This window comes from Ceratotherium simum, chromosome 17, assembly GCF_057802395.1.
Source record: "Ceratotherium simum simum isolate JZ-2026a chromosome 17, ASM5780239v1, whole genome shotgun sequence".
NCBI lineage: Eukaryota > Metazoa > Chordata > Mammalia > Perissodactyla > Rhinocerotidae > Ceratotherium > Ceratotherium simum.
In genome coordinates, this window is record NC_141916.1 from 14,748,136 (window position 1) to 14,770,931 (window position 22,796).

General features: G+C 34.6%; 2 protein-coding genes across 2 annotated transcripts in view; one reads left to right on the top strand and one right to left on the bottom strand.

Annotated features, from left to right (window-relative positions):
* LACRT (lacritin) overlaps nucleotides 1–22,796 on the top strand; it is a 618,678-nt gene that overhangs the window by 312,827 nt on the left and 283,055 nt on the right. The window lies entirely within an intron of this gene.
* Nucleotides 15,413–16,460, bottom strand: LOC101400702 (olfactory receptor 9K2-like). The gene has a single exon (XM_004429168.3). The coding sequence runs from the start codon at nucleotides 16,352–16,354 to the stop codon at nucleotides 15,413–15,415; it is 942 nt and encodes a 313-aa protein (XP_004429225.1). The 5' UTR covers nucleotides 16,355–16,460.

Sequence of the window (22,796 nt, forward strand, 5' to 3'; positions counted from 1 at the left end):
TTTAACTATGTTTATTCTTCCAATCCATGTGCATGAGATGTCTTTCCATTTCTTTATGTCATCATCGATTTCTTTCAATAATGTCTTGTAGTTTTCGTTGTATAGGTTTTTCACCTCCTTGGTAAGATTTATTCCTAGATATTTTATTCTTTTTGATGCAATTGTAAATGGTGTAATCTTTTTGAGCTCTCTTTCTGTTAGTTCGTTATTAGCACACAGAAATGCAACTGATTTTTGTAGATTGATTTTGTACCCTGTGACTTTGCTGTAGTTGTTGATTATTTCTAATAATACCCAGACTAGGGAAACTAAAGAAAAAATAAGCAAGCGGGACTTTATCAGATTAAAAAGCTTCTACAAGACAATGAAACCAGAATCAAGATGAACAGACAACCCACCAGCTGGGAAAAAATATTTGCAAAACATATATCTGACAAGGGGTTAATCTCCACAATATATAAAGAACTCACACAACTGAACAACAAAAAAACAAACAACCCGATCAAAAAAATGGGCAGAGGAAATGAACAGACACTTCTCCAAAGAAGATATACAGATGGCCAATAGGCACATGAAAAGATGTTCAACATCACTAATCATCAGGGAAGTGCAAATCAAAACAACACTAAGATATCACCTCATGCCCATTAGAATGGCTATATCACCAAGACAAAAAACAACAAATGTTGGAGAGGATGTGGAGAAACAGGAACCCTCATACACAGCTGGTGGGAATGCAAACTGGCGCAGCCTCTATGGAAAATGGTACAGAGATTCCTCAAAGAATTAAAAATAGAAATACCCTATGATCCAGCAATCCCACTACTGGGAATATATCCAATGAACCTGAAATCAACAATCCAAAGAGGCTTATGCACCCCTATGTTCATTGTAGCATTATTCACTATAGCCAAGAAGTGGAAGCAACCTAAGTGTCCCTCGACTGATGATTGGATCAAGAAGATGTGGTATATTTATACAATGGAATACTACTCAGCCATAAAAAAAGACAAAATCATCCCATTTGCAACAACATGGATGGGCCTGGAGGGTATTATGTTAAGTGAAATAAGCCAGAAAAGGAAAGACAAACACTCTTTCTTTTTGATAATAGTCAGTCTAACAGGTGTAAGGTAGTATCTCATTGTAGCTTTGATTTGCATTTCTCTGATGATTAGTGATGAGTGATGTTGAGCACCTTTTCATGTACCTGTTGACTTTTTCTATATCTTCTTTGAAAAAATGTCCGTTCAGGTCCTCTGCCCATATGTATTCCACTCATATGTGGAATACAAACCAACACGTGGACAGAGAAAACTGTACTGTGGTTACCAGGGGCAATGGGGGTAAGGGCTGGGCACAAGGGGTAAAGGGAGACATATATATATGGTGATGGACAAACAAAAATGTACAACCCAAAATTTCACAGTTATAAACTATTAAAACATCAATAAAAAAATTATTATAAAAATATAATATTAAAAATATAATGGTTGGGAAAAGTACACCAGATATATCAGTTCAGTGTGATCAAAAGTTATTACGAGGCTACAAACTTATCCCAAAATTTCACATTCAATACAACAAAATGTATTGATATAATTAATATAATTGTTTCACTTATGTAGGTCGGAGAGCTGTTCTATAAATAAAGCTTCTAAATAGTTTATACACTAAAATAACATAAAATTATAAATTATGAAATGTTTAGGAATGAAATTAATAAGAAAGAAATAACCTAGTGAGAATTAATGACATTAACATTACAAAAATGAAACTAAATTATAAAATGGTCATCCAAATCAAAAGCAGTTTTTAAAATAATTCTCTTGCAATACTCATTCTGAAAAGAAAATATATGTAAAAAATGCGAAAGTGGACAACTACAAAGAAATATATATTTTTAATCATAATAGAAAATTCTGAACGATGCATAACATGGAAAACATGAATAATTTTCTATAAAAATACTAAAATTTAGTAAAGAAGAAATTAAAAGGTTAAAACTATCTGAGTCTACCTATCATAGCCAGAAAGTTTCACAGGGGAATCTAGCATAAAGTTATTCCTATTTCTCAAAAGCAGTTGCATAGAATAGAAAAATGATTCTTACTATACTGGAATAGAAAGAATGTTCTTTAACTTAATAAGTGTTTTTCTTCAAAAGTCTATACTGAAAATCATAATAAAATTTCATAAATATTCCATCATAGTTATGACAAGTTAGGAATGTCTGTGATCAACACTAACTTTCAAAATTTCACTACAGGATATAGCTAATGCAACAAGAAAAATAAATAAGCATAAAGATTGGAAGGGTGAAAAAATGCTAATCATAGCCCATAAAGCGTAATAATTGCCCATAACAGCATTCTATAAAATATAAAGAAAATCTACACAAAGCTACTAGGACTAATACATGAGGTCAGTAAACACGCTCAACAATGTTTCTCTACACCAACTGTAACCAATTAGAAATTATAGTAGAAAAAGAAAATATCCCTTTTACAATACAAAATTTAGGCTATGCATAGAAATAAATATAAAAATAAGACCTTTATAAAGAATATTATAAAAGGTTTTTGAAAGATCTAAAATAAGACATGAATAAGGTGAAAGATATGCCGTGATCGGAGGCAGAATTATCATGAAGCTAAAGAAGCTTGGTTTTAAGGGCTCCCACTTGCATGACCCCCTTCAAAGTCACTTAAGGGGTGGGAGGGCCTAGCAATGTGCTTATCTAGTCATGTTTTTATAATATATTTACCTGCAATCAATTAAAGCTGCTGGCTCCATTCTCTCACATTTCCCCTCATGTCCGGTAGCACTGAAGTGGCAATCATTTTTTTTAGATCCAGGTAACAAGACACTGAGTTGAGAATACATTTAAGTGCTTTTAGTGAGATGTATTTTATATGTTTCTCAGTCACATGTTTAAGTAGTCAGGTAATGCTAGCTGTCCTAGGTAGGAATGGTTTCGAGGAATATTTCTACTGCTGACTGTGTAGATTCATTGTTCTAAGTGTTGGATACAATATGGCAAGGTTGGTGCAGCCCCAGGAGGAAACGAGAACCAGGCTTGGAAGGAAAAAGTTTATTATACTCACAGGTCCCAGGAAGAGAAGGAAGGTTTCACGGCATGCCATGGAGACCACAGGGGAGGACAACCTAGGTCAGGAAGAAGGGGTTAGAGGAGGGCTTCGGCCATAGCTTTTATTGGAGTTTCCACAGGAAAGGCAAGGTAGGGCAGGGTAAATTGTTTAGAATTGGCTAGTTTGAATAATTTCTGCGGGCTCTAAACTATAGAGGTGGTCTCTAGTTGCCTGGTACCTGGAATGTTGCCTGACCCTGGAATGATGAAGGCAGAGGAATATTGCCTCCTGGAGTGTACACGCCTGATAGAGGAGGTATGGCTCCGGGTTAGTTAGTTTGTCTATCAAAGGCATGTTCCAGGCTAGTTCCTTTGTTATCTCTGAGTATTGGCTAGTCCCAGAAGGGACAGTCTGTCCCCAGCCAGAAAGATTTTTTAAGATGTCAAAACATGATAGTATACAGGAAATTTTAAAAATTGAAAAAATATATTTACAATAAATTCACCCGGGCATTATACAAGGTGTCGTGTCAGGGGCTCTGATCTTCAAGTGTCCAATGGCACCCTACATAAAGAATATGTGGGTTTGTGGAAGAGAAATCAAATTTGAATTGTTTACAGCCAGAAGCTATTAGAAATATGCTCAATATCAGCATGTAGAATTATAATGCATCACATTTTAAAAATTTTTTCACGGTATTGTGTGAATTTTTTACAATTCCTGTGTTTTTTACAAATAGCACTACAAAGTGCAGGTTTATGTGAGAAGCTGCATGTTTTGTTTTATGCTTTTCAACCAATAGGATCATATCTTAGCATTGCTAACACATTTTTCAGTTGGGAAGTATCGTATTCTTCTGTTACTAAAGAAAACTCGATCAGCAATCTATCTGTAACTTTATTCAACTTTATTCAAAGTTCTGGACATTTATAGCCTGCTTTTGCATAACACTCATGTAGTGTCATAGAAAATGCAGCCATGCCTGAAGTTGAGGACAAAGGCTACTGGGACTCCTTAAACAAAAAGTCAGCAGCAAACGTCTTCTGTAAAGGGCCGGACAGCCTTATGGTTAAGAGGCAAAATTGAAGTACTCATATAAAACAAGAGAACACAAACTTATATGAAATTTTTATTCATGAAATTCAAAATGTGATAATAAAACCTGAGTACATTTTTTGTAATTTTTGTCTACTAATGAGAAGAGTGAAATTCTTTTGGGGGGGATAACATTTTGTTTAACTGGGGTTCAGAGTTAGTGTTCTCTACCATCAAAAGAAATCAATTGTGCAGGTGAATCTGTTAATGATAATATGTTAATGAGATTTTTTTATATTTCATCTTTGAAAATATCTTTTTATACGGATAACTTCTTCAATTGTGCAAGTGAATCTGTTAATGCTAATATGTTAATGATTTTTTTATATTTCATCTTTGAAAATATCTTTTTATACAGATAACTACTTCCAAATACTTATTATCAATCCACAAGATTTTAACTGAGATTATATATTTCTTGGAAAGCATTTATAGAATCTGATTATACTCTTCTCTTGATATTTGCCTTTTGGCACCTCAGCACATAGCAAATTAATGACTTTCAACAACAGAAGTTTAGGTAGAAGCTTCTCAATTGCACAGTTAAATGGATTGTGAAATATAGAAATTTCTTTTACACTTGCATTCAGGTCCAAAAAGTGTTACTGGAACTGTAGTTCTGCTAAGAAAATACATCCACTGCAAACTTGTATGGGAATGGAAGGTTCACGTCTTGTTTTAACTTTTGATATCATGGGAAGTGTATAAAGCAATTTAACATTACTTGTGAATCAAATATTAATTAGTTGTTCATTAAACTTTACATCTATGATTTGTACACATTTTCTCTGTGATGTTTATGTTTCAATAAAAAGTTTACTCCAAGAGAGGGGCACACATCACATCTTTCCTCCAATCCACTGCTAGAACTTTAATGTGGAGGCTGGTAGTCATATTGGACATTGAAAGTAAGGGTTTTTCACCTTAGGAATGGCAGAGTGGTAAAATATAAGGAGCAAAGGTTCCACTTAAATACTTTATGAAGACAATATGCCAGCCCTGGGTTACCTATGTCCAGAAATTTTACATGAGAATTCAAGGCCTATGGTGTTTAGACTACTTCTTGTGTCTCTGATACACCCACATATAAATCCTGAATTACTTACTTTTCCTTGTTTTTGCTGATTTGATCAAATTAACTTCGATTTTCTTTTCTTCAGTGATAAATCTGGGAGTACTCTTACATTCTCTCGTTAGTTAACTTTCCTTTCTCAACACTCAAAACCAACAGATTCTCAAAGTTTCTACTCTCAGAACACTTTTCCACTCCTAAAATTTAATAAAGATTCCAAAGAGCTTTTTTTAAATATGAGCTGTATCTATTGGATATTTATGATATTAGAATTTAAAACTATTAATAAATTTTTTAAATATTCATTTACTAATTCATTTAAAAGTAACAATAGTAAACCCTTACATGTTAGCATAAATAACATTTTGTGAAAAATAGTTGTTTGTTCCAAACCAAATAGTAAGTAGAGTAGCATTGTTTTCTACTTTGCAAATTCCTCTACTATTATGCTTAATAGAAAAGATCTGGATTCTCTGATCTGCTCCTTCATTCAACTGGTTGTAATATCAAACATTATATTGCCTTTGGAAACCCTACTATACATTTGTGCAGAATGAAAGTGAAAAGGGCCATAATATTTTCTTATTAATAGGAAAATAGTTTTGATTTTCAGTTCTCCTCAGCTCTCCTGGGAGTCCCGGGAGTCCCCAAACTACACTTAGAGAACCACAGTTCAAACCAAACACATTTTCTCTTTTATTATATGAAAAAAATATGCCAATTAATTATCTCTACTAAGATTCTCTATCATCTTACTCCTTCTCCAAACCAACGTAGCATAATTTTAGAATAGGTTTAGGTTTTGACTTTAAATTTAAATTTAAATGAGCATGTAAAATATTTCAAAAAATATTTTGTGGCAGAAATATGAAAATTGTTTTTCAGAAATAAGGAATATAATCTCAAAAAGCATATGTGATGACAGATGAATGGTGAATAAAGAAAGGGTTAAATAGATTGATAAATTTAAATGAATAATAATATTATGTAAATTTCAAAAATGAGATAGGACTAAAATAAATTAAAACAATTGAGTAAAAGATAAAGGCATTAAAGAGTTCTAAGGCCCTGTGTTGTTTAGGAAAATGTTAAATTTTTAGTAATTGGACCTTGATAAGTTAAATAAACCTGTTGAAATTTCTAGGATAAATACTCAAAATAATCTTTCAAAAATAACCAATTCAATAGATTATATGAAGATAAAAAGAAAAAGAAACACACACAGAAACAAAAATCACAAAATCTGATCAAAGAAATAAGTCCAAAAATCAGTGTTAACGATAAGTAACATGTAAATTGGCTAAGTATTCCAATTAAACAGCAAATATCTTCAGACTAAATTAACAGAACAATACATCCATGTGGTGTTTTCAAGTTACACATTCAAATATCAAAACAACAAAAACAAATGTTCAAAGTACCCTAGTGCAACACACTTCAGGAAATGCACTGTTCACCCACCATATTGACGAAATTAAGATCGATAGCACCTACTGCTGATGGCGATGTAAGATGAGGAAATTCATCCATTGCTTATGGCAATATCATGCACAACAATTTTTATGGAAAACAATTAAGAAACATCTACTAAAAATGAAAGGCACAAAACTTTGGCTCTAACAATCTTGCTTTTAGGAACATATTTTACATGGAAAATAATCCGGCACTACATAAGGACGTGTAGAAAGATGTTTATTGTAGCAGTTTTAGTAGCAAAAATGTAAACTAAGTCAACACTCAACAATAGAAGAATGGTTAAAGAAATAAGAAGATTCAATATGAGATCCATCCTTTTAACTTAATTTTAAGTGTACAATACTGAATTATCAATTATAGGCACTATGTTTTACAGTAGATCTCTAGAATTTACTCATCTTGCATAACTGACACTTTATACCTGTGGAACAACTCATCATTTTCCCCTTCCTCGAACTCCTGGGCAACCACCATTTGGTTCTCTATTTATATGAGTTTGACTATTTTAGATACCTTATATAAGTGGAATCATGCAGTATTTGTCCTTCTGTGACTGGCTTATTTCACTTAGCAAGCGCCTAAAGTTAATAATTCAGTGTTGTGCACTTAAACATTTTTAAGAGGGTAGATCTCATGTTAAGTGTTCTTACCATTAAAACAAACAAACAAAAACAAAACAAAAAAACAACTGGGCAGGGGGAAATTTTGGAGGTGATGGATATGTTTACTACCTTAATTGTGATGATAGTCTCACAACATACACCTATCTCTAAACTCATCAAACTTTATATATTAAATATGTCCAGTTTTTTTATATACACACATCAATTACACTTCAATAAAGCTGTTTTTTTTTAAAAAAAAAAAGAAAGAAAGAAAGAAATAGGGCCAGCCCTGGTGGCCCAGTGGTTAAGTTCAGCACACTCCACCTCAGTGGTCTGGGTTCAGTTCCCGGGCACAGACCTACACCACTCATCAGCGGCCATGCTGTGGTGGCGACCCACATGTAAAATAGAGGAAGACTGGCACAGATGTTAGCTCAGGGCAAATCTTCCTCAAGTAAAAAGAGAAAGATTGGCAGCAGATGTTAGCTCAGGGTGAATCTTCCTCAAGTAAAAAAAAAAGAAATAAAGCAAATGTCAAAGGGTACAAAGTTTCAGTTGTTCAAAATAAGTAAATTCTGGAGATCTACTATACAGCATAGTGCCTATAGCTAACAATACTGATTGTATTCTTAAAATTTGCTAAAAGAGTAGATCTTACGTTAAGCGTTCTTGCCACACAAAATGATAATAATAATAATAATAAAGGGAGTGGGAGGAAACTTTGGGAGGTGATGGATATGTTTATGGCCTTTATGGTGGTGATGGTTTCATGGGTGTATACTTATCCCCAAACTCATCGAGTAGGCTACATTAAATAAGTATAGCTTTTTACATGTCAATCATACTCCAATACAGTTGTTAAAAAATGCATACCATGAGAAAAAAAAAAAAAAGATATCCTGAATTCCAGCCCAGGGTTGGGTTCTCTTCATAACTTTTCAGATCTTTAATATGAAAAATTCATTTGAAGAAAAAATTTTGTTTTGGTACAATCTTGACTCATATAACACATCAGACGTATTATATATTAAATTTGTTGAGCAGAAATTTTAATGCGGGTAAAGATGTTCCAAACTGGTTCCAACAAAGTTTTTTTGTTTGTTGGTTTAATAAAACTCAATTAACTTCTACTTCCAATTTAATCACAAAAATATTTGAATGATATCAGATAGGTCACAAAATGTACAGAAAGATAGAAAATTGGACTCAGAAAATGAATAGAAACTAAGTAAGTTTGGACATCCAGACTCACAACCAAAAATGCCACCACCATTGCTGCTCAGTTTTGGAAATCATAGTTATGTCACCATCATCAATATTTCAGGACAGTGAAATGTCACCACAGGCAACAGTGCCAAGCTTGCCATTCGTTAGATCCCATCATTGCTACAAACAGTGTTCATTTTAAACTGCTATGGGGGCCAGCCCCATGGCTTGGCAGTTGCATGCACACACTCCAGGGGCGCACCGATGCACTGCTTGTCCGGCCATGCTGAGGCGGTGTCCCACATACAGCAACTAGAAGGATGTACTACTATGACATACAACTATCTACTGGGGCTTTGGGGAAACAAAGGGGGAAAAAGGAGGAGGATTGGCATGGATGTTAGCTCAGGGCTGATCTTCCTCACAAAAAAAAAAAAAAAAAACCTGCTGTGGTTTCTTATCACTATTCTCTCCAAATTCAATGTCACAAGCAAGAGCATCAGATTGTCTGACTCCTGGTCATACATCCATCTCCTAGCTTCCAAAAATAGAGAGATAAGCATCTCAATCTTCAGATGTCTATATGAAGCAGTGGGAGTATGGTTCCCATCAATAATTGTATACTGGCAGATTTCCCAAATAGAGGAAGGTGTTTAGATGCTGGGCAGCCAAACAATAATAAATTTTTATTACAAAATTATTCTTATCTAAGCATCACCCAGATAGAAAGTCCCCTAACAAGTGAGAACTTAAAAGTCTTAAGTCTTGGGCCGGCCAGGTGGCCGTAGTGCTTAAGTTCGCGTGCTTTGCTTTGGTGGCCCGGAGTTGGCGGGTTTGGATCCCAGGTGTGGACTGATGCACTGCTTGTCAAGCCATGTTGAGGCAGCGTCCCATATAAAGTAGAAGAAGGTGGACATGGATGTTAGCTCAGGGCCAATCTTCCTCAGCAAAAATAGGAGGATTGGCAACAGATGTTAGTTCAGGGCTAATCTTCCTCACGAGGAAAAAAAAAGTCAAGTCTTTTTTTCATGAAATGTTGCCTTGAGAAATTTAAGGGTCAAATAAAAACTGTATAGTGGCTATGTATTGCTGTTTTGCTATCTGGTTTCCATTTCCCCTTCCTTATTAACAACTGATTTATTTTTGAGGCATTGACCATTTCCAATTTGATACAGTCTACTGGACTCAATTTAGGTGTCCTATCTTCCCTTGGCAAATGGATGGGCCCATATCAAAGGAAAGCCAATAGAATGCTTCCACACTGGGATTTGAAGTTTTAGGAGAGTGACTCACAGAATGATAACACTTGAAGTTCATATTTCCAACCCATGATATTGTTTTCAGATGTGTCCCTGCTAGACCATTCCTGTATGCCCTACTTCTTCGTTCTCTGCAATGTGTTTGGTTTTACCCTATTTTAAATCTGAATCTTCTGCCTCCCTATCAAGTCTGTGTGTTACCCTTCTAATAAATAACTTTTTGCATAGGTTGCTTGACTCAGTTTCTATTACTTGCACCTAAAACTCTAAACAAATATCCAAAATTGGTACCAGGGAGTACATGGATGTAACTGCTTCAGGGAAAACTAGAGTCTGGGAATTGTTTACCTGGCCAAAAATATGAGATAAGAAAAAGCAACTCCATTTTATATTGGGGCTAGAATCTATATCTTCACAAAATTTGTGGCAAAACTGTCTATTAACTTATCACATGGCTAAATGGAATCATATGCCCACTGAAAGCAAGAATCTGATGGACCATGTAGTCACCTCCATGAGATGTAATTATGGCTGATTAATTCAAAGACTGCAACATAGTATGAGTACTTCTGATAACTTAAAGCAAAAACTGAGCTCAGACTCTTAAGTTCTCACCTCTAGATAAGGAATTTCTGCCACCATAATAAGATAATCTCATATTTTATAGCTGCAGAGATCAAACAGCAGAAAACTAAACCCAGAGTGTTAATTTTTGGTTTGCTGAGTAAAAAATATGTTGATTCATCCTCCAATATCTCTCATACAATTAGACTGAGGATTCCTGGGTGTGTAAGATTACTTTAAATATTTCAAATATCCTGACATTTTTGAAACTCTACCCCAACCACCTTTGCATAAGGAAGCAAACCCCCATGACAGAGCTATTCTCTACTTGCTTTAAGATGCTGCCACTCCTTTACCTGAGGAAGTATCCTTGAAGGAAGAAGCTGTAATTCCCCTTACATCCCACTCCTCATTTCCATGAGCTCAGTTACTATAATCAGAACACAGCATGCTGAGACAGAAATACTACAATGCAGATGCAGAATTTGTGGAAGACTATCTTAAAAATTTGAGTATTTTTTGGATACATATGGGTAAACTTCAAAGTATTCTGGTGTGACTGAATTTTGAGGGCTCTTTAACTTGAGGGGGGAAAGAGATATTAGGCAGCATTTGTACTTACCAGAGATTTGACAATTAGTGTGCTAGTTCATGTAAATAAGAAGAGGTCTGATGGTTGGGTTGATAAATGCAAATGCAAACTAATACTAAAGGAAGTTGAGACTCTAGAAACACTTTGGGAGAATTGTAGAAAAAGAAATTCAATATCTTTAGGAGACAGTAGTGCTGAAGAAGATTAACCATAGATGTTCTGGTCTCATATACCCTGGTTAGGTGCCCCTGAGGTGTCAGAAAGTCTTCCCTTCACCAGTGACAAAGGGAACAACCAGCAACTTTCAAAGCAGCTGTGATATTTCTCTCTAAGGATGTTGGTGGGAGACATTAAAGTTAAAATGGCCTTCCTTATATCAAGGGGAATGGAGTGGGAGAGTTCAGATTGTGGCACCTGACTGAGAAAGCCAAGGAAGATTTTGTTAACATGATGGTAGCGGCTCTGGCTTATGAGTCAAAAAGAATGGATGTAGTATAGTAATCTCCATCTAAGATTAGTTAATCATGATGTGTCTAGGAATAAAGTAAGTGGGCACTCTTCTGAGAGAGAGAGAGATTAAGATTAAATCTGATCAACAGAGGTCTAACTTGAGCCACCATGATTCAGCTCATGCTCATTTCCCAATTCTTAGACCTAAGTTGGTTCACACACAGTCACCATAATGAAGAGAAGGCTGGATACTCCTGAGAGAGATGTGAACCGAAATCCTTCCAGCAAACCTTCTTTAAATATTTCAGTGACTAATCTTAGGTGACCAAACACTGAAGAAAAGTATATACCCAAACATTTTGTGGACTTTTAGGGATATTTAGATCCTGTCTCAGAACTATCCAGCAGAGGGACAAAAAGCCTGAAATTTCTCACAGTGAATATTTCTAACAGTGTGGCATTTGACAAGTTTGGATTCCACTTGGAGATTCTTGGTCTATTTTCCAATTTCTAACTAACTCCCTGTAATGCTAGCTAGGAACTTACCCTCTCCAGCCTTACCATTGCATATGTGCAGCCAGAGCAAAATAAAATTTATATGTCTAATTATTTATCTTTTGCTTAAGTCATCCACAGTTAATTTATGTAGGCTGCCACAAAATAAACCCAACTATAAGACATTCAATTGAGGAAACTGATGCCAATCATTACAGTGCCAAACAATGTGAATAAATAGATGGTTTTAACATGTTGATAAGGAAAGAAGAAACTATTTCAAAAATCTAGAAGCCATACTCCATAAAAGTAAGAAATATTAAAATCAGTCTTTGGTTAAAGTTTTTTTTTTAATTAGAATAATTAAGAAATGACTTTGAAATGGATTCCTTTTTCATGTTGTTTTCAGTTCCGGGATACCTAGCTTTTTTCTTATTCCGTCTCTTCTGTCTTATTCCCCTCCCTCTCCAGTCCTTGACAATAAGTAGCTTTGTCCTCACTGAAATTACTAGAACAATAGCTTACATACACTCAAAATCTTTATTGATTTTGTGACCTATACTGGTATCATGGAATTGGGCAAAGTGACATACCACATTCAATTCACAAGAGAAAAAATAACATAGTCCAATATCAATTCATCACTACAACATTTTTACAATATCTAATCAGTTTAGCTACTCACATCACACTCACAATTTAAATCTCATAATAAGGAGTTGAAATTATTCTAAAGAAAGACAAATAGGGCCGGCCCGGTGGCTTAGCGGTTGGGTGCGCGCGCTCCGCTGCTGGCGGCCCGGGTTCGGATCCCGGGCGTGCACCGACGCACCACTTCTCCGGCCATGCTGAGGCCGCGTCCCACATACAGCAACTAGAAGGATGTGCAGCTGTGACATACAGCTGTCTGCTGGGGCTTTGGGGGAAAAAATAAATAAATAAAATCTTTAAAAAAAAAAAAAAAAAAGAAAGACAAATAGAACAAGCTCCTGGTGCCTGTCCACAGATGCTTAATTTAGTAATTTTAACTTATATTTTTGAAGTTTCAAATCAGTGCTTAATTATCATTTGCAACTATCTGAGTCAGAGAATCTTAGCATCTTGGCAATGGAAAATATTATTATAAGTGCCCTCACCAAAGTTCTGCATCAATACACTAAACTTAGGTAAACATTAACAATACATAAAATTTAAAGACAAAACACAGCACATGATGTTACAGAACAATCACTATATGTGCGTGTGCAAAAACCTGTAACCAGGGAAGATGAAACAATGCAGTACAAATAAGTCAAGAGTGTTTGAGATGTTTAATGTAATCTTCAGCCTCTCAAGATCATATCACTATTAAAAGATTTCTCCACGTGGATTTTTGTGTACAGTTTTGAAGTCCCCTCAAAATAACAACTTATGATGAATATGATGCAGAATATAGTCTTCAAACTCTCTTGGATGTCGTAGTGTTTCATAAACAATCCATGCATCATTGAAAAAGAAAAAACTTTGTAAATGAAAGCTAACAAAATATTGGCAAGGCATTGGGTTGTTCTGACAGAATCTTGATGGCACAAGTAACAAGAAAGATATAAATTAGGCTCTTGCCTAATTTCATATAAGCCCTGTGAACCCAGAAAAAAATTTACCAAGGAAAATGTTTATGGCAATTAAAAGAAAACAAGAGAGAGCTTAATTTGACACCTTTGAAAGCATTCTGCCTTGGTTTTTAACTTTTCTGGATTCCTTCCAACATTTGGAGTGGTTTAAGCAATGCCACTTTTTGATGTTATACGCTGGAATACTGTTATGTCTACAAATAGGAAATATAATCCACCAGACTAAAAACTAAAGCAAATGATTCTAGGCTGTATTCTTATTCAATATTTTATTGCCTTTTCCCAATAGTCCTTAATGACCCCCACTTGTTAGATAGTTCAAAGAGTAACAGTTTAAGGTTAATGGGCATGCAACAGAAATAAGTAAAACTCAAACCTAAAAAGGTTATTTTCCAAACATATAATAAACAATGCCAAAGATCAGGTTCCCAAGGTGATTTGGATACCTATTTCACTCCTAAATGTTATTTTTCTGAATATCAAGAAAAATGGTAGATTCACAGGTTTAGGGAGAAGGGGATAAATATAACCTTGATTTATTAAGTCACTTAGCTTCTCTCTTTTCTCTTAAATAAGAATAATTATTTCTCAAATCTCTTACCCTAATAAACATTAACCTACAAAGATGCATGCCATTGTACATTCATCAAGGGAGGCTTTACTATCTAAACAAAAATAGAAAAAAGGACCTAATCAAAGATCCATATTTTAGGTTTTCACAATGCCAAGTATATGGACAAAACTGGTAATTGTATTTTATTTCTTAGGTTTAGTTTTTGTCTAGGGTTTAATATTGTCTAGGCTTAGGTATTGTAACTATTTAGCTGAAGCATTACTTATATCAGTTGTAAAAACCATAACTCTGGCATGACTGTCTCTGGAGCTTGGCCTCCCTTGATGCCTGTCATCTCTGTGGAATGCTGCCTTAACCACCCTTCCCCTCTCAACTGATGTCTGATATTTAGGACTAATCACATTTTTAAATTACTTCATATCCAAACTAATACAAACACACTCATACATAGACAGACAAACACACACATGCATGCACACAAACATGGGCATTTACATGTAATCCAACTATCGACAGAGGTTACCATAAGGCCTTGTGATATTTTTAACTGATATTTTCAAGCTGACTTCATTTCAATATAGTGCTTTCACTAATAGCATGTTCACTACCAATAATTTGTATTATCAAAAAGATAGAGGACATGAACAGTAAAACATCATAAATATCATAAGATGTTCTCGTTGTATGAGAGCAAAGCGGGGGTGACCATGCCATTCAAAGAAAACCAAACAAAAAGTCATAATTAAACCAAATCGATGCAATTTTCCCATATTTCCTCTTTTGACCCTTTAATTCAACCAAGAACACTGCTTATTTTCCCTTTCCATTTCTTCCTCATCGTGTATGCATGCTCCCTCATCTTTGGCATGACATCAGAAACCAAAAACAACACTAGCATTTATACTGAGTGTCATTTGCCTATAAACCAGTTGGGTCACAAAGTTTCCAAGTTAATCATTATACTAGATATTTTCTCTATCTGAATTTTACTTCGGCATAAAAGGAAGAAAAACAATAAAATTCTATACTTCCCCATTTACATATTATTACCTGGCGAGTGAGAAATATGTAACTCTTTGTAGAAATGCAGCAAATTTTCATGAGTGTCCAGAACCTTCAGATTTAACATTGCCTTGAGGATAAGTGAATAAGTTATGTGGGACATTCTTTATAGGACATTATTAGTGCTGTAGAATAGAACAGTTAAGGTGTTTGGTTTTTGTTTTTTTAATAAACCTGAGCTTTAAATGCCTAAGTCTAGAGGATCAGGAAGACAAAATCAAATGATGCAAGAAGCAGTAAAATAAGCGGAAGCAGATTTAGAGTAAAACTTTTTTCCTCCAAAGGACTTTTCTCATGGCATCTTTAACATCCTTATTTCTTAGAGAGTAGATTAAAGGGTTCAGCATAGGTGTGAACAAAATGTAACATACTGAAGCCACTTTACGAAGTTCAGGGTTATTTGGTGGTGTGAGATAGACAAAGGAGACAGTCCCGTAGAGCAAACTTACAACCCCTAGATGGGAGCTGCAAGTAGAGAAGGCTTTCTTCCTCCCTTCACTGGAGCGGATCTTTAAAACTGTGGACACAATATACATGTAAGATACAACAATAACAACTATTGTGGGCAAAATAATGAGGACAGCCAAGCTAAGTGACACCATCTTATTGATAAAGATATTGGAACAGGAGATCTTCTCAATTGGGTTCGAATCACAGTAGAAGTGATCAATAACTCGGGAGGCACAGAAAGACATTGAGAATGTTGCACTGATTTGAAGGATGGAACTAACCCAGCCACAGAAATAGGAACAAGCCACCAACTGGATACAGAGGCTTCTTGACATGCGGACAGTATAGAGGAGTGGATTGCAGATGGCAATGAAGCGGTCATAGGCCATGGCTGCCAGGACAAAGGCCTCTGTTACCATGAAAAGTGCATAAAGAAATAGCTGAGCCACACAACCTGCAAAGGATATGGTCTTTTTCTGAGACAGGATGTTGACCATGGCTTTGGGTACAATAACAGAGGAGTAGGAGAAGTCAATGATGGAGAGATTGCCCAGGAAGAAATACATTGGTGTGTTCAGCCGGGGATCAGTCACAATGATGCCAATCATGCTAAGGTTCCCCAGCAGGACCATCCCATAAACAATCAGGAATAGTAGAAAGAGGAGACTGTGGAGCTCTGGACGGACCCTGATGCCTACAAGAATGAAGTCAGTCACTTCTGTGTGGTTGTCTCCTCCCTTGTCACCCATGGCAAATTTCTGCTTAAACGTATAAGAGAAAGAAATAAGAGAAAGCCACTCTTTCTCTATTATCACAAATAACACTTCACCTTAAAAAAGACTTTATAGTTGACATAATACTTTCATATCCATTATCCCATTCAGTTTACAAACATGAGCAAACTGAAGATGAGAGATATTTTAACTTGCCTAAGGTAACATAACTAGTTAAAAAAAGAATTTGGACTCAAAGTGAAATACTTTGTATTCAAGTCTAGCATTAATTTCAACACAATATAGTTTGATACTTCTTTATATCTCTCTACCTTGTCATACAAGATTGTCTGTGAGATGTCATTTGTAATTTCACAATATTAAAGTCTGATAAACTCATACTAAGAAAAAGACACTTCCTTAAATTTTAATTTATCATTTAATATTCATTTTTCTTTGTAATAATACTTGGCTTTAATACAGTAATAATAAAAAAACAAATGAAGAAAAAGGAAGCTTAAAGTACATTCCAAAATAGTATGAACTTTCTACCAAGAAGAGCTCTTACAATTGCAAGTAAATTACTAAAGAGCTAATTGTCCTGTTTAGAGATTTTTTTAAATGAAATCAGTCTTCAATTTCTTGAACTAGTCTAATTTTATTTAAGTTCAAAAGTAAAAAGTGAGTAATACCTTTACATTTTTTATCCTGCGAAGTCTATTGATGCTGGTTTTCTCTACATAAATCTGTTAAGAAATCCATGTCATCTCAAACTTTTGCAAACATGAGAAAAAATTAGAAGCTTCAAAGCAAGAAAGGAATAAAAAATGTTGACTGTGTAAAAGAATATATTATATTAGATAGCAAATTTTATTGAATTCTTAGCCTGATGGCTAGAGCTCAGCAGTTTTGAGAATAAATAAGTATTGATCTCCTAGAAGCATCCAAATTAACCTATTTGGATTTGGGTGACCTGTTAAGCAACCAAGACACCTTTGGTTAATTTGAAATATTTCTGTTATTTTTCTATGAAATAACATGCTCGTTGTCAATTAAGTTGTCTAGCAATTAAGGATAACCTTACACATCTTTTCTTCTGTGGTGGCGTTTAAACCAAGTGTCATTTATTCTTCCAAGGAGTGGTTTGGATAATAAAAACCAGCCAATAACCCACAAAATGTCTTTTCCAAAATTAGAATGAATGATATAACAACCCAAATTAGAGAGGATACATAAGCTTCTCTTTCACTCTACAATCTACCTCAATTGTAAGAGGTTTACTTTTATTTTTTGTTTTTTTATGGTCTACAAAAATCCCTCAAATCTCAAAGCATTCATGACCTTCTTTGCATCTTTCATTTGTTGCTTCTCTCAACAACTTTCTCAAAAAAAGACATGAAATTAACTTATATAAATTTATATTAATTCATATAAATTCAAATCAAGAGGCAAAATGACTGAACAAAATTATATTACTATTCTCAGTCTCCACCTCTACTCCATTGTTCCACCATATATTTGAAATCCACTCAAATAATTGTGCAGTAATTTGGTTTTATTAGAGGGCGGGAGAATAAATTAAGTTTACAAGTTAACATACATGAGGATGATTATATTTTATTCTAGAACTAACAGAATGAAGCTTTTTAGGCATAAAGCTGGAGAGGGCAGTTTCAAGCATCAGTCATCATGTGCTGGTTTGGAATCAGAAAAAGAGGATTCTTAAAAAGAATAGAAAGCACTTTTAAGACATGCTAACATTGTTTCACACGTAACCCTTCTTTCTGCAAAGAGTCACAAGATTAATAGGCTGCGTTCTTTGCTCTTATTTAAAAATAAGGAGGAGGAGGAGGAGAAGATGGAGAAGGAGAAGAAATTCAAGTTCTTAAACCAAATCAAATATTACTTTTTTGATGGTCTATCAATGAAAGTAACATATTAATATTTCAAGGATAACTTAACCTAGAATAATAGAATATAGTAGAGTAATATTGTTTATATTTCTTTTATACAAAATTGTAGAATATAGACTATGAAAAGGTTCACATCTGTTCATTAAAGAATTATAAATAAGGAGTCAGTATTAGGTATGAAATAATCAAAATAGAGATAATGGAGGATTTTTATGATTGTGAGGTCTTCTAAGCGGTAGAATGAGATAAAAAGAGATAATAGAATACACATCATTAGGATTATATTTTAAACATCAGTTATCATATTACCAGTCTGATTTAGCCATGATCTTCCTTCAAACAATGAAATGTGAATTATCGAGGTTTATTCTCATCTTGATAATCTCTAATTTATGACATACTACATTTTGAAACTCAAGAAAAATATATTTTAAGAATACAGAAAATGTTTGGCTGTCTTATTATATTACTAAAATAGGTGTGATTGTTTTGTAATTATTCTTACCTGAATTTATATTTCTTTTCTATCTTGGGAACTTTTTATGGAAAACTGCAGAGATCCAAATTCTTTTTGTTTCGGTCTGGGAAAGAAGATGTATTTGAAAAATAAAAACTATCAATGACAATGTCAACATTAAACACTTCAAATAAGGTTTAATTCCCAATAAAATAACAACCCTCTTAAGCATGGCATGACTGTGTTCTTCATCTGTGGCACTGCCAATAGATCCACAATTTTCTATTACCTATTATTCAAATCTGCTCTTTCTTTAATATAATTTTGTTTGAAAACCTGTCGTATCTGTCTTCCTGAACACAGAGTGAAAATGTAGACTAGGAATCTCTTTAGCTCTCTTAGAGATTTATGGGTTATTCTCTACCAAAATTGAAATAAGTGCCAATGAATCTATGAAATCAAACTGCATTAAAATCTCCTGCCTCCATGCTAACATGTTTTGCAGGCCTTAGAATGAAGATGGGAGCAACATGGAGATTTAAGACAAGCAACTTGACTCCCTCGTCCCTGATGACCTACAAAAATAGTAGCAGCCAGAATCCATGGTAGTCGTAGTTTTTTCCAATCCCATGAAACTATTTCAGAGAACTGCAACATAAAGTCTTCCAAAATTTTGGAGAAAGAATTCCCTCTGAGAAAGGACTGAAAAATAAGTCAATTATAATTTTGTAACAAAGGCAAACTCCAGGACCATCCCACGAGAACTACATGAGGAGCAAACACTCTGTGTGATTTCTTCACTCATTGAATACTCTTGGGACAATCACAAAGTTATTTTGGACGAGGCACCTTGTTAGAAAGTTTTTTTCTTTATGTTAAACTAAAGTTCGCTTCTCTGTAACTTCTACCCACCTGACTGTCAGAGACTCTACCCAAAATTCTGCTTTCTGAAGCAACGCTGAATACCTCTATTTGATTTTCTAAATGAAATTCTGTCAAAATTTAAAAAGACAAACACATTATTGCCCCCTAGTTTTCTCATTTCTGGATTCAATGTCCTTATTTTCAATTAGGATCTCCTTTCAGCAGCAATTGATTGATTTGTATCTTGCTAGTGTCCCTGTAAAAAATCCATTGCCAATATTTGACATCAGGCTGGATATAATCAATCCCCTTGAAATATCACTGCCTAATTACTTGTGATTTGTACTTATTTTAAGGCATATAAGACTAAAATGTTTTTTGCATGTTGCCTCTTATTAATCTTGCAATGAAAAGAAACATTTAGTTTTGTTTTGGCCTTATATAAATTGCTACTAAGCTAAATCCTCCCTGTTCTTGTTCTGTGGATTGCTCTCACATCTTCTATCTCTCTGACTATTCCTTCTCAGTTTGCAGTATTTTACATTTAAATATTAAATATATAACATATTATGATATAGAAATATATTAAATATATAACAGATTATAATATATAACTATATTAATATTATATATTTTAAAAACCCTTTTTACATTTTAGACTGTTGGTTTTATCCTATATTTCTATGTTATAAAAATCAGTTTAAATATATTTGAAACTCTCTGATATTAGTGAGTTCTTCATGTTTTTAGACATAGGGAAGTTATACTACATAGGCTTCTAAGTTTTTAATGAAATAGTTTTTGAACAGAAATAATTCAAGATTGCTTGATAAAACCTCCCTACAGGTTTATAAAGATCCATTCATCAATTTAAGAAAGGTACACTTGGTAAATCACTGTAAATCCAGCCTTTTTTTAATACAAAGACTCTAAAATAGCTCATTAAAATAAAGATACATTATATAATAATCTTATGAATGACAATTACCTTAATCAGAAAAGAATTTCAATTTACTTTGTAACCACGGGCCTTCTAGAACCAACTCAACTGACTCCTTCTTATCGACAGAGTAATTAAGAGTGGTTTTTCAGGAACTGAGACCCCTTGTCCAGTTCAGGCCAGTTGAGCCCACCAACCCATCAACTGAGCCTATGCAAATGCCCAGTAAGTGATCTTTTTGGCATCAAAGGGCTAAAAACTCCAGCCCTCCAGCTTCAGATCATACTAACACCACCATTTTGTGAACATGCATTCTATGAAGAACCATGAAGCTTGACTGCACTTGCTCAGATCATCAGTTACCTCACTTCTTACCTCCAATCATATGTCTCCACACTTCAGACCTCCCTGCCCTTCATCCCATAAATTTTGCCCCAAGCCCTGGATCGGGGACACAGATGCGAGAGCTGCTGCCTCCTGTCTCCTTGAAGATCAATCTAGCAATAAAGCTGATTTATTTTCCCAAAAGCTGATGCCATAATAATTGGCTTTTTTAATGTGCATTGAGTAGGGGAACCTCATTTTTGTACAGTAACAACTTTTCCTGATTTCTGACTCACCAAATAACTTTGCAAAATCTAAGAAGATATCAGGGAAAATTGTCAGATATATTCCAAGCCTTGTTGACACGTATACATAACTATAAAATTAACATATAAAATAACTCTTTATGTATTACTCATTTTATCTATGGATAGACTCAATTGTCATCTCAGAAACTGTTCTTATTTATGAGCTGAATATCATGGTTTTAATTCATAAAACTGAGAATCCTGACAACTCACATATAAGGTTTTCATAATCTGGCTCCATAACATGTATTTCTAGCTTCAAGTTCCATCCCTTTTTCTCCTTCAACTTATAATCATCCTCATCATACTACTGGCATTGTCTGAATAGACCTTGGAGTTTCCTGACTCCCTACTGTTACTCATGCCTTTTTTATTGACCTGAATATCTTCTACCCTTTTATTTTCACTTGTGGACTGAAATTAATTATTAATACTGTCATGAATACCTCTAAAGTCTTCCCTTGGTGTGTTCATTTACCACTATAACTTAAAATATCGCCTTTAACACACTCTGTTTCAGCAGCCCAGGTTTGGTTCCAGGGCACAGACCTACACCACTCATTAGTGGCCGTGCTGTGACAGTGGCTCACATACAAAAAAAGAGGAAGATTGCCAACAGATGTTAGCTCAGGGTGAATTTTCCTCAGCAAAAAGAAAAAAATATATCACCTTTAACATGAATTTTATATATGGAATTTAAAACCCAAGTGCCTAGTCAGATGTTCTATTAGCATATCAAACAACCTCATGCCAACCCCTCTTTCCATCCTGACTTAATGGCATAGAAATGAATAAGAAAGAGAGGAGGAACAGGAAGAATAATTGGTTCCCCCAAAGTAATGGATTTTCGTCAATGTAAGGCATCCTATTGACATGATGACCATTGAGAAAATCATGAAACAAAAAATAGATTGTGTAGAGTAAAACCAAGAAATCATCTTAGTTGAAACACCAGTGATGAAACAAATAAAACTGTATAAAAGGTGAAAACATGTCACTCTTGTGTGCTTACTCTCCCAGGTATGAAATACACAGGTCTTGCCCCCTGTTATCTGCCTACCTCTCATCCAACACACACACACACACACACACACACACACTCTCACAATCTGCCTTGGCTAATGGTGACAACTTTTAATGAGCTTCTATTCTTGTTATGAAATTTCTGTAAGTAATAACATTATATTTTCTATTATCAAAGAAAACTTTTTTTTTATTGATGTTTTAATGGTTTCTAACATTGTGAAATTTTGGGTTGTACATTTTTGTTTGTCCATCACCATATATATGACTCCCTTCACCCCTTGTGCCCACCCCCACCCCCACTGCCCCTGGTAACCACAGTCCAGTAAAGAAAACATTTTTAATCTAGTGCTTCAAATACTCCTCAGGTTCATCCTTTTTTCTTTATTTTCGGTGCTACAGTGGTAATCCACATTTGGAAACTCCTCATCTTGATCTGAATGTGATTAAAAAAAAATTCCTCATGATTTTCTTGTTCTCCTCAGCATTCATATTTTTTAAATTTAAATTTCCAGATTTGTCTTTCTAAAACACTATTTTAATCACGTCACTCCTTTCTTAAGAGATTTGTTAGTTCCTAATTTCCTATTCTGTAAATTGGGCTTTCTATCGCTCTCCAAATTGCAACCTCATGAAATCAAATGGGATA